Here is a 13557-nt window from a genome sequence, read left to right on the forward strand (position 1 = left end):
TTTTGAGAGAGAAAAATAATTGGACAGACAAAAGGCTGGGTAAAAGTCAGTCTGGGGGAAGGAATAGTGTTAATGGTGATTATTAGTGATTACCAATGAGTAGTGTGTGATAGTAGATGATTGTAGACGATAAGGCCTGGTGTGTAGGGGCAGGGAAAGCTTGGGGAAAGGTACTCAAGCCTTAAGATTATCCAACTAAACAGTAAGTCCAGAAGGTGTAAGGATCCCATGCAGAAAATGAGATGCTGTTCTTCCAGCCCTTGCTGAGCTGTACTGAAGCAAGCCCGAGACATACGCTGGCCTGGGAATGCGGTGGAATGTTGAAATGGCAAGCATCTGGAAGTGCAGGGTCGTTTTTGTGCACAAAACGTAGGTGTTCTGTGAAGCAGTCACCTAGTCTGCGCCTCATCTCCCCAGTGAGCAGTGACATTGTGAGCAGTGAATGCAGTCGTCGACTGGATTGTGGAAAGTTCAGGTAAAACATTGTTTCATCTGGAAGGTACATTTGTGCCCTTGAATACTGAGGAGGGAGGAAGTTGGGGGGGGGGGGAAGGTATTTACACCTTCTGGGATTGCTGGGGAAGGTGCCATGAGGCTGTGGGGAGGCGTTGGGATAGAGGGAGGTGAGGACCAGGTTGTTCCAGAGGAAAACATCCTTGCGGAAGGTTGACAAGGGAGGGAGGGCAGGGAAGTACATGTCTGGTGTTGGCATCTCACTGGATGTGTTGGAAATGGCAACTAATATTCCTCTGGATGTGGATGCTAGGGGGTGGTAGAGGAGGATGAGGGGGATTCTTTCACTGTTGTGGGAGGGAAGAGAGGGTGTCAGAAAGAGGTCATTTCAACCCATAATGTCCACATCAGTTCTTCACATGAGCAATTGACATAATTCCACTCTTCACACCTTCTCTCTGTAACCCCACACATCCCCCCTTTGTAGATAACACACTAATTCCCATGTGAAAGACTTGATTGAACTGAAATTTCTCCCTCGCCTCTACCCCCTATTCTCGCACTGTTATATTGCAGGATGAAGTTTGTTTGATTAGATTCTGAGTGATCCTTCTGACACAATGAGAATCAGTTTATTGGCGTTGGAGACCACGAGCATGAAGAATCCATGTTAAAGCAGTCAATGGTTCCTAGCTAGTGATTATGTGAGGAATGGTAGCTCAGAGCAGATTGATTTCTGTGACTCCCCCATATGCACATTTGCTATTCACCATTATTAGTCAGTTGTTCCTCAGACAGCCTCCTCAGGATCTCAGTCTGAGCCTCAGTCAGACTCCGTAACTGGCAGAGTTCTTGGGCCAGCTCTGTGTACGCCAGAACCAGATTTTCCCTGAAAGAAGAAATTGAAGAAAAGTCAGGTGAAGGTCAGTTGAGGATCAGACTAGGCCTGTGTCGCAGTTAAGGCTCAGTTAGTTATCAATGAATCAGGAAAGTTGGGAGTTCAAGACTCATTCCATGACTTAAGTGCAATGGTTAAGACAGACTTATTGATGGAGTGCTGTCATCTCAGAGATGCTGAATTCTAGATGAAACATGTAACAAGACCTTGGCTGCAAAAGATCCTTGTATACCTTCCACAAGAAGAATGAGAGAGCTCCCCTGGCTGATATGTACCTGATAAGCAACTCCACAAACCCAGAATATCTGATTATTATTGCATTGCCGCTATTGGGATCGCACCGAGTGTAAATTAACCATCAAGTTTCCTATGTTGTTGTTGTGTCGCCATAATCTTACCAGTCCATAGGGACTTCTCTCATTAGAGAGAAGCAATTGGTGATGATTTAACCTGAGGGCCACCAGACCTCAGGTGATGGAAGAGGTTGAGAAGGAGAGCCCTTCATGGTAACCACAAACTGATGATGAGAATTGAACCCATATTACTGGCATCACATTGCTCTGTAAACCAATAATCCAGCCAACTGAGCTAAACCAATTCCCTTCTGATATTATAACCATCATTAAACTTCAAAAGTATTTCATTGGCAGCAATAAGCTTTGGGATGTCCAGTGCCCATGAAAGATTCTATATGAATGGAAGTCTTTCGCTCGACGTCAAAGAGTTAATAATTTTGGGAAAGGAAAGAGGATTGCGAATAAATATGCTCAGATAAAGTGGCTGCCATTTAATCAGTTAAAGAGTCAGCAAATGGGAATGAGACTGATGAAAACTAGCTGTCAGTCTTGACTGCAGTCCGCAGAAAGGCTGGTAGATTCTGAAAGCCTTATTTGTACAGCTTTAGACAAAATTCTACTTTGCCATTTCCACACAATCTGTGTTTCTTTAGCTCTCTCTTCCAAGGTCTTTTGTTTCATGACATGTTTGTTTTTTGATGTCTCCCACTTTCTGCCTTATTCTAGATCCTTCTTTTTGTCCCTCCTCCCCTTTCAACAGCATATAACCTCGTGTATTATAGCAGAGATCCTAGACCAGACAGACAGCATATCCTTAAAACAGTTTAATTATGTGATATTCAGTATAAAAATATCTAATTCACCTCCGATCATGTACAATCAGAGCCATACAGCATGGAAACAGGCCCTTCGGCCTAACTCAGCCATGCTAACCAGGTTTCCAAAACGGTATTAGTCCCAGTTGAACGAATGAATGAGTGAACGATTTTATTGTCACATGTATTTTACGGTAAGACTACAATAGTGAAAAGCTTTTATTTATCACCATTTTATTATTATTTATTTATTATTCAACACCATTTTGAATAATTTAAGAATAAGGGGAAAAATATATTTGTCTACACTTGGCCCATATCCTTCTAAACCTTTTCAAACCATGTTTTTGTCCAATGTCACAGCAGTATTAAAGTAACCTGTTTGCATCTGCTGCACCTTTTAATACATTGTCAGTAAATATCAAACCTAGACTGTGTATGAGATTACAACTGTGTAATTAGTTAATAAACTTCAAGAGATCTATCTCAAGAACAACCAGTATTTGTGGTTTATGCTACAAGGATGAGCATATAGAGAACACAGACCATAACATACTGACAGTGATGCTGCACTCAAAAACCACATCAAAACCCATCTCATTTCTCTCCCTTCAGTTTGGAAGAAAACATTTTGATGCAAAAATATCAGACCTGTTTCTCTCTTTCGACAGACATTGTCAGGTTCAGTGAGTATTTCCAACACTTCTATTTTTATTTCAATTTTCCAATTTTGTGTTTTGTCTCAAAGATATTTAACAGTTTTGTAGAAATTTGTAGAAATCCTCAGGTGGAAACATGCAAATTTTGCTCCGCAGAACTTTTCACCAAGTCCTGCCTCTGCAGAAACAAAGCAGTGATTCGGCATCACTGAGACAAATAGTTACACAAGCAGTAATAAACTGGGCTATGGGGAGAAATATGGCAGAATTGCCCTGTAGGGAAGGCAATCTGCCATCTTTATACAGTCTGACCTACGTGTGATACCAGACCCACGGCAATGTAGTTGACTCTTAGCTGCCCTCTGGGCAATGTGAATGCTGGTTTAGCAGGTGGTGCCCATATCCTGTGAATGAATAAAACAAAAATCAAAAAATTGCACAACAACTCCAACCATCTAAATTTTGGGAGCAATTTGCTGCATTTTTTAACTGAATTCCAGGTGCTAAAGCAAAATTCATGCTGGGAATTGACATATCGTCAATGAAAAATGACCTCATTAACTGCAAATTTTGTCTTATTAATATGCAGCTGCCTTTCCTTGCACCTGCTACAAGCAAACTAGTCACTGAGAATTCTCCACGTGAATGTCAGAGCAGATAAAGCTTACCCTGAGAGGAGCCTCATTTTGGTCCATGCAACAGCATCCCAGACACAATCGTGAGCACCAACTACACATAACTCTCATCCATAGAGATTAGCATCTGATAAATTGCCAAACCCTCAGGAATCACATGGCACCTTTGTGATCCACTTGCAGGAGGCTGAGGAAGCAGCAAACTACAATATAGGGTGCATCCACAACTAACACTGAAAGCCTGCTGCAAGAACTTTGTGTGTCAGGTCAGACACCCAGATCACAGATTGGACCAAGTTGCATCTCAGGGCACCTTCCTTGCTCGTAACATTCGCCCATTTGGATCTGACTTGCATGCTCACAGCCTTGCTCAGCCTTGCCTTGCCTTGCCACACTGTGCCAATTAGCACACGCACACAAACAGGCAGCTTTGCAGGCCTCAGTTAAGCGGGTATATATCTTATTGCATGCCAACCTCACACCTGTCCTATGGACCAATAGCACATGCACTCGGGGCAGACATATCTCAAAGTCTTAGGGGAGTACCCCCCACTGATATCCACGGGTGCACTCACAGTCATTCCACTAGTCATGAGCAGCCTCTGATAAGAGTCCCGAGGTTTGGTCATGGCCATAAATCCTCTGCAGTCCAGGGAATGGGGCAAGGGCAGCCTAATGGAACCATAGCGGACAAACCAGGGAGTGGCAGGGGTAGCCATCAGTCAGGGATCAGGTCAGTTCTCAACCAGTGCTGTCTGGTTGGATCACCCAAAGGGTTGGCCAAGATCATTCCATTGGATCTATCCAGAGAAACTATGGGAATGGGTGGTTGGGTAGGGTAGGGAGAGATGATTGGTCAAGGGCAGGGGGTTGCTGCCATGTGAAAAAGATTAAGGAATCATTCTATGGGGCTGGGGTTAGGAGTGGGGAGCTGCAGGGTGGGGGAAGGGTGATGAAAATTATGAAGGGGGAGGCAACTGTATTTGGTGAAACTGATAGCCAAAAATACCAAGGTTCAACCTCACATCTGATAATGCTGCTCTGATAAAAGCAGTGGAACTTTGTCAATAAAACGTAACTACTTTGTCGATAAAGAATATTCATCTGTGTAATATCTTTCATGACCTCACGATGTCCCAAAGCATTTTATAAACAATGAAGCACTTTTGAAATGCGGTCATGGTCACATCTCAGGAAACAATGATCAACGTGCCAATAGCAAGGTCCCACAAACCTGATAACAAACAGATAATTTATATAAAGAAAAAAAAAGAACAGAGAGCCTCACACAGCATAAAATAAAGAAAAAAAGAAAAAAAAAGAAAAAAGGGGAGTGTCTTTGATGTGAAGGGCACTGCTTTGTCACTGGACCACTCAGGTGTTTTCCCTTGCTAAAAAATGAAAAAAAAAACAGATAATCTGTTTTGGTGACATTGGTTGAGGGATAAATGTCAGCCGGGATACAAGGGAGAACTAACCTGCTCTTTTTGAAGTAATGTCCCCTGAGGGGGCAAATGGAGTTGAACGTGCCATCTGACTGTGCAGCTCTCCCTTCTTACTGGACTGGTAGTAACAGCCTAGATGTTGGAGCAATGCCTACACTACAAAACCATAACCCTCCAACTCAAAAGGCAGAAGGGTCACCATTTTGGTAAAGACTTGTACTTCAATAATAAGGTGCCAGAACTTCACAACTTCAGTCAGAGGCCTGTGCTACATTACCTCAGATTGCTGGAGGGAGTGCTACAAAACATCAGCGGAACCCTGAATGGGAGGTGAACACTAAACAGCATTTCCGTTCTGGACTGTCATTGAGTGACTTCATCTGGGAGATTTTTCTTTCTTTATTTTTGCATGGCGTGACAAAGCCAGCATTTGTTGCCCATCCCTAATTTCACTTGAGCGGAGTGGTTTGCTGGAGTATTTCTGAAAGCAATTAGAAATCAACCACATCTCTGAGCCTGAAGGCAGATGTAAACCATGGCACATTTTCTTCCCTAAAGGACATCATAAGACCATAAGACCATCAGACATAGGAGTGGAAGTAAGGCCATTCGGCCCATCGAGTCCACTCCGCCATTCAACCATGGCTGATGGGCATTTCAACTCCACTTACCAGCATTCTCCCCGTAGCCCTTAATTCCTTAAGCCCTTAACAGCTAACCAGATGGATTTTTCTGCCAATTGATGGTGATTTTACAGTCACTGTTACTGAGACTAGTTTTCAATTCTAGATTTTTATTAATTACATTGAATTGTTGTAGCAGAATTTGAACCCATTCCTGCCTTTGTGCAATTACCTTGATACGTGGGAGGGACAAGTGATTTAAACTCAACTGTGACATCCTCCTATCAAGAGATTGAAGTTTAAATGGAGTTGAAGGTTTTCAGACCAGGCATGATCTCATTGAATGGCATATTCAATGAGCTAAAAGGCCTTTTTCTACTCCCACAGCCTATGATCATTTGGTCGATGGTTTTACTACACTCCATAACTAGTGAAGTGCCACAGGAATTACAGCTGGGGCCACAATTCAGAGAACCATAGAATCCCGACAGTACAGAAGCAGGCCATTCAGCCCATCAAGCCCATGCGACCCTCTGAAGAGCAGCCCATCCAGACCCACTCCCCCATACCCTTACCCTGACACCCTGCATTTTCACCTAGCCTGCACACCCCTGGACACTATAAGCAACTTAGCGTAGCCAGTCAATCTAACCTGCACAGTGGAAGGAAACCAGAACACCTGGAGGAAACCCATGAAAACACGGGGAGAATGTGGGTCTAGAGTGTGGAGCTAGAAAATACGGTCGGCCAGGCCATAACCGAGGAGCAGGAGAATCAACATTCTGAGCGGGGATGGTGCAAACTCCGCATAGACAGTCGCCCGAGGCTACAGTCGAACCTGGGACCCTGACGCTGTGAGGCAGCCATGCTGATGGTCGAGCCACTGTGCCACCCATTTATTTGCGGCGTATTAATGACCTGCATGACCCAAGTGAATGTATTAGTGCCAAGCTTGCAGATGACACTAAAATGGGATAGATGCAAGTAGTAAGGAGTCTATAGAGAGATATACATTGAGTCATAGAGGTGTATAGCATGGAAACAGACCCTTCGGTCCAACTCATCCATGCTGACCAGATATCCTAACCTAATCTAGTCTCATTTGCCAGTACTTGGCCCATATCCCTCTAAACTCTTCCTATTCATATACCCATCCAGATGCCTTTTAAACGTTATAATTGTACCAGCTTCCACCACTTCCTCTGGCAGCTCATTGTATACCCGCACCACCTTCTGCATGAAAAAGTTGCCCCCAGGTCTCTTTTAAATTTTTCCCCTCTCACCCTAAATCTATGCCCTATAGTTATGGAGTTCCTCACTCCAGGAAAAGATCTTGTCTATTTATCCTATCCATGATTTTATAAACCTCAATAAGGGCACCCCTCAGTCTTCGACGCTCCAGGGAAAAGAACTCCAGCCTATTCAACCTCTCCCTGTAGCTCAAATCCTCCAACCTGGCAACATCCTTGTAAATCTGATGTGTCAAGTGTCACAATAGGAGGGAGTCCAGAATTGCACACAATATTCCAAAAGTAGCCTACCAGTGACTTGTACAGCCGTAACATGACCTCCCAACTATAGACAGGTTGAGTGGACAAAATTCAGCAGATGGAATATAATATCAGAACGCTTTAGGTTATATACTTTGGCAGGACCAGTAGAGAAGCTGAATATTACTTTAATGGTGAAAGGCTGCAAAACGTTGCAGTACAGTGGAATTTGCAGGTCTTCAAAAACTAGTGTGGAAGTTCAACAGGTAATAGGAAAGGTAATTGAAATGCTGGTCTTTTTATTCAAAGGCAATGGAGTATAAAAATAGCAAAATCTTGCTAAAACTATACAAGACATTAGTCAGACCACAATTAGAATGCTGTGAACTGTTTTGGTCCCCTTATTTAAGGAAACATAAACTGGCACTGGAGGCAGAACAGAGAAGGTTCACTAATTAATCACAGGGATGGAGGAATTTTCTTATAAGAAGAGATTGAGTAGGTTAGGTTTGTACTCATTGGAGTTTCAAAGAATGAGAGGTGACCTTATTGAAACATATAATATTCTTAAGGGACACGATATGGTAGGCGTGGAGAGGTTGTTTCCCCTTCTGGGAGAGAATAGTACAAGACAGCTCAATGTCAGAATAAGGGATAAAGACAGATGAGGTGCAATTTCATCTCTCAGAGGGGAGCAAATCTGTAGAATCAGATTTCACAGAGGATTGTAGAGGTTGGGTCATTAAGTGCATTCAAAGCTAAGATAGACAGATTCTTTAAATTAGTAATCAAATAGTTATGGCGAAGAGGCAGGAAAGTAAAGTTGAGAATTATCAGCTTAGTTATGATCTCAATGAATGGTGGAGCAGTCTTGATGGGCTGAATGGCCATCTAATGGAAACTGGTAGATAGGGTGGAAACTGACATAGTGTCAATGTCAAATACACTGGTTACAGATCTGGTAAACCAGAAACCCAGTCTAGAATATTTTTCTAATCAATCTCTTATCACACATCTCTGGAACGGATTGGACCTGAACTCTAGACCAGAGACAGGGACACTACCAATGCTTCACAAGAGCCCCTTAGAACCCCAGATTAATGGTCTGTGGATACAGGTTCAATCCAGTAGCAGCAAATTAAACCAAACTAATTAATAAATCTGGAATTTGAAGCTAAATTCAGTGACTGCAACCATGAAACCTATCATTGACTGCTTTATGAAGAAACAAATTTGGTTCATTTCTGTCCTTATCTGCTCTGGCTTATATCTGACTCACAGCCATGTGGTTGACCCTTGTCTGACCAGCAACTCAGTTACATAAATTCACGACAGAAAAATGGGTTTCAGATGTACATGTACCAGATGGACTGCAGAGTTTCAAAAAGGCAACACACTTTCTTGAGGGTAATACTTGCACATCCCAGAGTGCCAGTCCCCTCTTAAAAGAAAATTAAAATCAAATGGAAACACACTCAACCAGGGGAGGAAGAGGAAACTAAAGTAAAAATACAAAAATGTGTGGGGAAGTTTATAAGAAATTTGAATCCATTTCCTATTCTGTTACCAATAAGGTGGGGCAGGTGACATTTGTTCAGCTGACTCACCAAACAAACAGCCCACAGGTTATTTTTATTTCAGCTGCAGTCTCTTTTTTTTTGATCTCTGTCACTGTCATTTCCAATAATAATGAAAAGGTATTATAATAAAACCAGGTAATGTATTAACTTTAGAATTTCAGAATCACAGAATGGTTACGGTGCAGACAGAGGCCATTCAGCGCATCATTCTGCACACTTTAACCTAATGACAGTTCCCTGCCTTTTCCCCCACAATCCTGCACATAGTTTCTGTTTAAATAATCATCCAGTGCCCTTGTGGATGCCTCAGTTGAACCTGCCTATAAAATGTTTAATCACACCAAATTGATAAAGAAATTTGTGGGGATTATGCAAATATCCTTGTCAGAAAGTTTTATCTATTCAATGTTCTAATTCCTCTGGTGGACAAACGGTGGGTAATGGAAGTAATGAGGCTATCATGTAAATGTTTAATATGCTCATATTTGTCTCAACTGATTTAATGAATTAATAAACTAAGATAAATGAGTTGACATCTCTAATCTAAATAGCAGAGGCAATTGTTATCAGAGGGATATCTGTTTGTATCACTGGTAGTAATTTCCATTCTTTTTTCTGATGTAGGGTTAGAAATTGCAGGCAAAGCACCTGGGTAATCATTTATCACCCACTCGCTATTTTAAGGTAGCTTCAAATGTTAGAGCCTGCGCCAGAATTGCACAGACGGGGATTTGGTGTCAGACATGTTAAATGTTCGTACAAGAGCGTCCGTGTTGGTAATTTCAACGCTGTAATGAAATGTTTTGATGCCAACTCTTTCAATGTGTTGAGTATTTTGGCAAACAGCTCTGACATGTTTGCCAAACGCTTTGAAAGAAAGAATTTGTGTTCCTATCGCACCTTCGCAGAAAGCTTTGCTACCAATGGAATAGTTCTGAAATATTGCCACCTCTACAATGGAGGAAAATGAAGTAGCCATTTTGTGCACAGTAAGATCCCACACACAGTAATTGGAAAAATTAGCCTGCTTCAGTCATGTTTGTTGAGAGATAAGTGTTGTGCAGGGCACTGCATAGAGTGCCCTTGCCCTTCTAACTGGTGCCAAGGAAGTTTTACCACCAACTGAGAGACCAGACAGAACTTTAATTAACATCAGCAAATATACAGCTCTCCTCATTACCCGCCATTCAATCACTCCAATGGAGTGTTGAGTGAGATGTTGCACCCAGGCCACTAGAGTTGGGCTTTGTTAATAGAAAGGAGAAGGGATGACACCGAATCACATATAATTATGTACTATTGAACAGCAGTGGTTATGAAGCTAAAGGTTGTGGTCATTTTGCACACAGCAGGATCTCAGAAATGAAAATGATTAAGGTGAGTGGCGAGATGGACTTTTGCTGCAGTCACCGAAAGTGAAAGGTTGTGTGGGATAATGAGAAAATGCTGTCTTTTGGGAATGTTTAAGGTGCACGTGAGCTACAGAGAGGACTGGTTAGGTGGATTCCTATGAACAGGAGTCTGGGATCAGTGTGATAAGCTCTTCAGGAAAACTGTGCAAAGCTATGCCAAGTCAACCAGCTGGAAACGGTCTTGGAAAATGGCTGAAAAACCTTTACACATTGTCTCCTCTACATTGGGGAAACAAAGCGTAGACTGAGTGACCGCTTTATAGAACACCGACCTGAGAAGACCCTGAGCTTCCAGTTGCCTGTCACTTCAACACCCCGCCCTGTTCCCTGACCAAGTGGGCGGCACGGTGGCACAGTGGTCAGCACTGCTGCCTCACAGCGCCTGAAGACCCGGGTTCAATTCCCGACTCAGGCGACTGACTGTGTGGAGTTTGCACGTTCTCCCTGTGTCAGCGTGGGTTTCCTCCGGGTGCTCCGGTTTCCTCCCACAGTCCAAAGATGTGCGGGTCAGGTGAATTGGCCATGCTAAATTGCCCGTAGTGTTAGGTAAGGGGTAAATGTAGGGGTATGGGTGGGTTTCGCTTCGGCGGGTCGGTGTGGACTTGTTGGGCCGAAGGGCCTGTTTCCACACTGTAAATCTAATCTAATCTAATCTCTGTCTCAGGCTTGCAGCAGCGCTCCAGTGAAGCTCAGCACAAGCTGGAAGAATGGCACCACATTTTCCACTTGGAAACTCTAGTCTTCCGGATTCAATATTGAGTTCAACAACTTTCAGGCTTGAGCTTCTCCCATGTCCTGACCAATTCCCATACACCAGGCCTTGTTATCATCTGGTCTGCTATTACACACAACCATTATTAACCAATAACATTGCCCATTAATAGCTCTTCACCATCTTAGCCTGATCATTATCCACTTCTTTGTATTCCCAACTGTCTTTCTCTCTCTTTGGGCTCTATCTCCTTCTACCAATTAATCCTTATCTCCCCCACCCATCCTATCTTCCTCATTAAAAACCAACATTTTTCTAGCTACCATCAGTTCTGAGGAAGGATCAGTGGACCCGAAACGTTAACTCTGATCGCTCTTCACAGGCATTGCCAGATCTGCTGAGCTTTTCTAGCAATCTTTGTTTTTGTTTCTTAGATTAGATTAGATTACTTAGTGTGGAAACAGGCCCTTCGGCCCAACAAGTCCACACCAACCCGCCGAAGCACAACCCACCCATATCCCTACATTTACCCCTTACCTAACACTACGGGCAATTTAGCATGGCCAATTCACCTGACCCGCACATCTTTGAACTGTGGGAGGAAACCAGAGCACCCGGAGGAAACCCACGCAGACACGGGGAGAACGTGCAAACTCCACACAGTCAGTCCCTGAGTCGGGAATTGAACCCGGGTCTCAGGCACTGTGAGGCAGCAGTGCTAACCACTGTGCCGCCCACAAAACAGGAGCACCTGGAGGAAACCCACGCAGACAGAGGTAGAAAGTGCAAACTCCACGCAGACAATCACCCAAGGCTGGAATTGAACCTGGAACCCTGATACTGTGAGGCAGCAGTGCTAACCACTGAGCCACCGTGCCACCCACTTTCTGATTTCCAGCATCCGCAGTTCTTTCGGGTTTGTAATCTTCCACAACAAAGACCGGGAATCGTTAATATATTCCAACACTGATTACACTTCAAACATAATCCTTTGGGCGCAAAGCACTTTCATGAAAATATGCAAAGCGTGTTATTACAAACACACACTGACTTTACCTTTCACCAACATCCCCCCCCAATTCTGAGTCAGAAGTTCGAGTTTTCAATTTCCACTTCAGGATGTGGACACAACGTTGTGGCTTGGCACTCCAGTGCAACAATGAGGGAGTGCTGCATTGTTATAGATGCTATCTTTTGGATGAGACAAAAAAGTGAGGCCTCTTTGCCTTCTCAGGCAGGTCAATGAGACCCTCTGTCACTATTTAAAAGGTGTTTTCACCAGTATCCTGAGCAATATTTATCCCTCATTCAAAATAGATCATTGGGTCATGAACACACAGAACCATACAGCATGGGAACAGGTTCTTCAGCTTATCTTGTCCATCCCTACCAGTATGGTATCTAATGGAATTTATTGTGGGCAAATAGGCTTTCAACATGATATTTCAAATGTAGCTGTAATACATAGCCAGTAATTTGCGAGAGGCGCTATATAAATGCATGTCTTTCTTCTAATGAGGCATCATGAAATGTTTTACTTGAGCAATGTCTCCAAATCACATAGTATTTTTTGTCACAAGATATAAATGTAAGAGGGAAGAATCCCATAATCATAATATTTAATGCATTTCATTCACAGCTAAACAGCTGAGATTCAAAATCTATCTGAGCACAGGTCACTCAGTCACAATTGTTAGATATACGCTATAATTTGTAACCTTCCCTGGTCTAAATTACCAGGGACTGACGAGCAGCCACAGATTCAAACCAACTGCCTGTGGTTTTCTGCACCAACCCTTTTACCTTTCAGATGCCTTGTTAAGAGACACTTAACTTTCTTCATTGTTCTCGGTTAAGAATGAAACATATTTCCCCACCCCACAACTTTCCTTTTTACTAATTTTGCCCAGGTGCCTGCATTACTGAAAGACAAGGCTGGTTTTTTCTGACAAAAAATCTATTTTTGAAACACGAGATCAATGGGCTACATTGGCGAGTAATGGAAATTTACAGTCGTTTCCTCTAACATGTCAGTGGGATGTTCCAATCTGCCCCTCAACCACCACTACCACTGATTTAAATCAAAATGCTTGTGGTCATAATTGTACTTTTTATACATTGACTGAAAGAGCGAATTATAATCTTTAATCGAGTTTTCAATTCTATGCCTAATAAGATGCGACGTTGAAATATTACAGCCCCTTGATTTGCAAATGCTGCCACCATTAATAGAACATCAATTTTCCAGTTAATAACTCTACGGTAGGCCGTTCATATTGTTATTAATAGATTCCAGGGGGTTTGTCAGCAAATGTTGTTCTTTGAGAAGGTTTAGATGTAGAAACATACAGCACAGAAACAGACCCTTCAATCCAACCAGTCCACCCAGACCACGTTCCCAAACTAAACTAGTCCCATCTGCCTGCACTTGGCCTGTATCCCTCCACACATTTCCTCTATTCATGTACTTGTCCAAACGCCTTTTAAACAGAGTAGCTGTACTCGCATCCACCACTTCCTCTGGCAGTTCATTCCACAC

The 13557-nt window shown here is 42.9% G+C and overlaps 1 protein-coding gene across 3 annotated transcripts in view; it reads right to left on the reverse strand.

The window, feature by feature from the left end:
- The window catches only part of tbkbp1 (TBK1 binding protein 1), a 135817-nt gene that overhangs the window by 14494 nt on the left and 107766 nt on the right, over positions 1 to 13557 (reverse strand). For all 3 annotated transcript variants that reach the window (XM_060848827.1, XM_060848825.1, XM_060848826.1), the window contains one exon: positions 1224 to 1342. In XM_060848827.1, the coding sequence (XP_060704810.1) occupies positions 1224 to 1342 (119 nt within the window). The remainder of the gene's footprint in view (positions 1 to 1223; positions 1343 to 13557) is intronic.

The sequence above is a fragment of the Hemiscyllium ocellatum genome, chromosome 32, assembly GCF_020745735.1.
Source record: "Hemiscyllium ocellatum isolate sHemOce1 chromosome 32, sHemOce1.pat.X.cur, whole genome shotgun sequence".
Taxonomy (NCBI): domain Eukaryota; kingdom Metazoa; phylum Chordata; class Chondrichthyes; order Orectolobiformes; family Hemiscylliidae; genus Hemiscyllium; species Hemiscyllium ocellatum.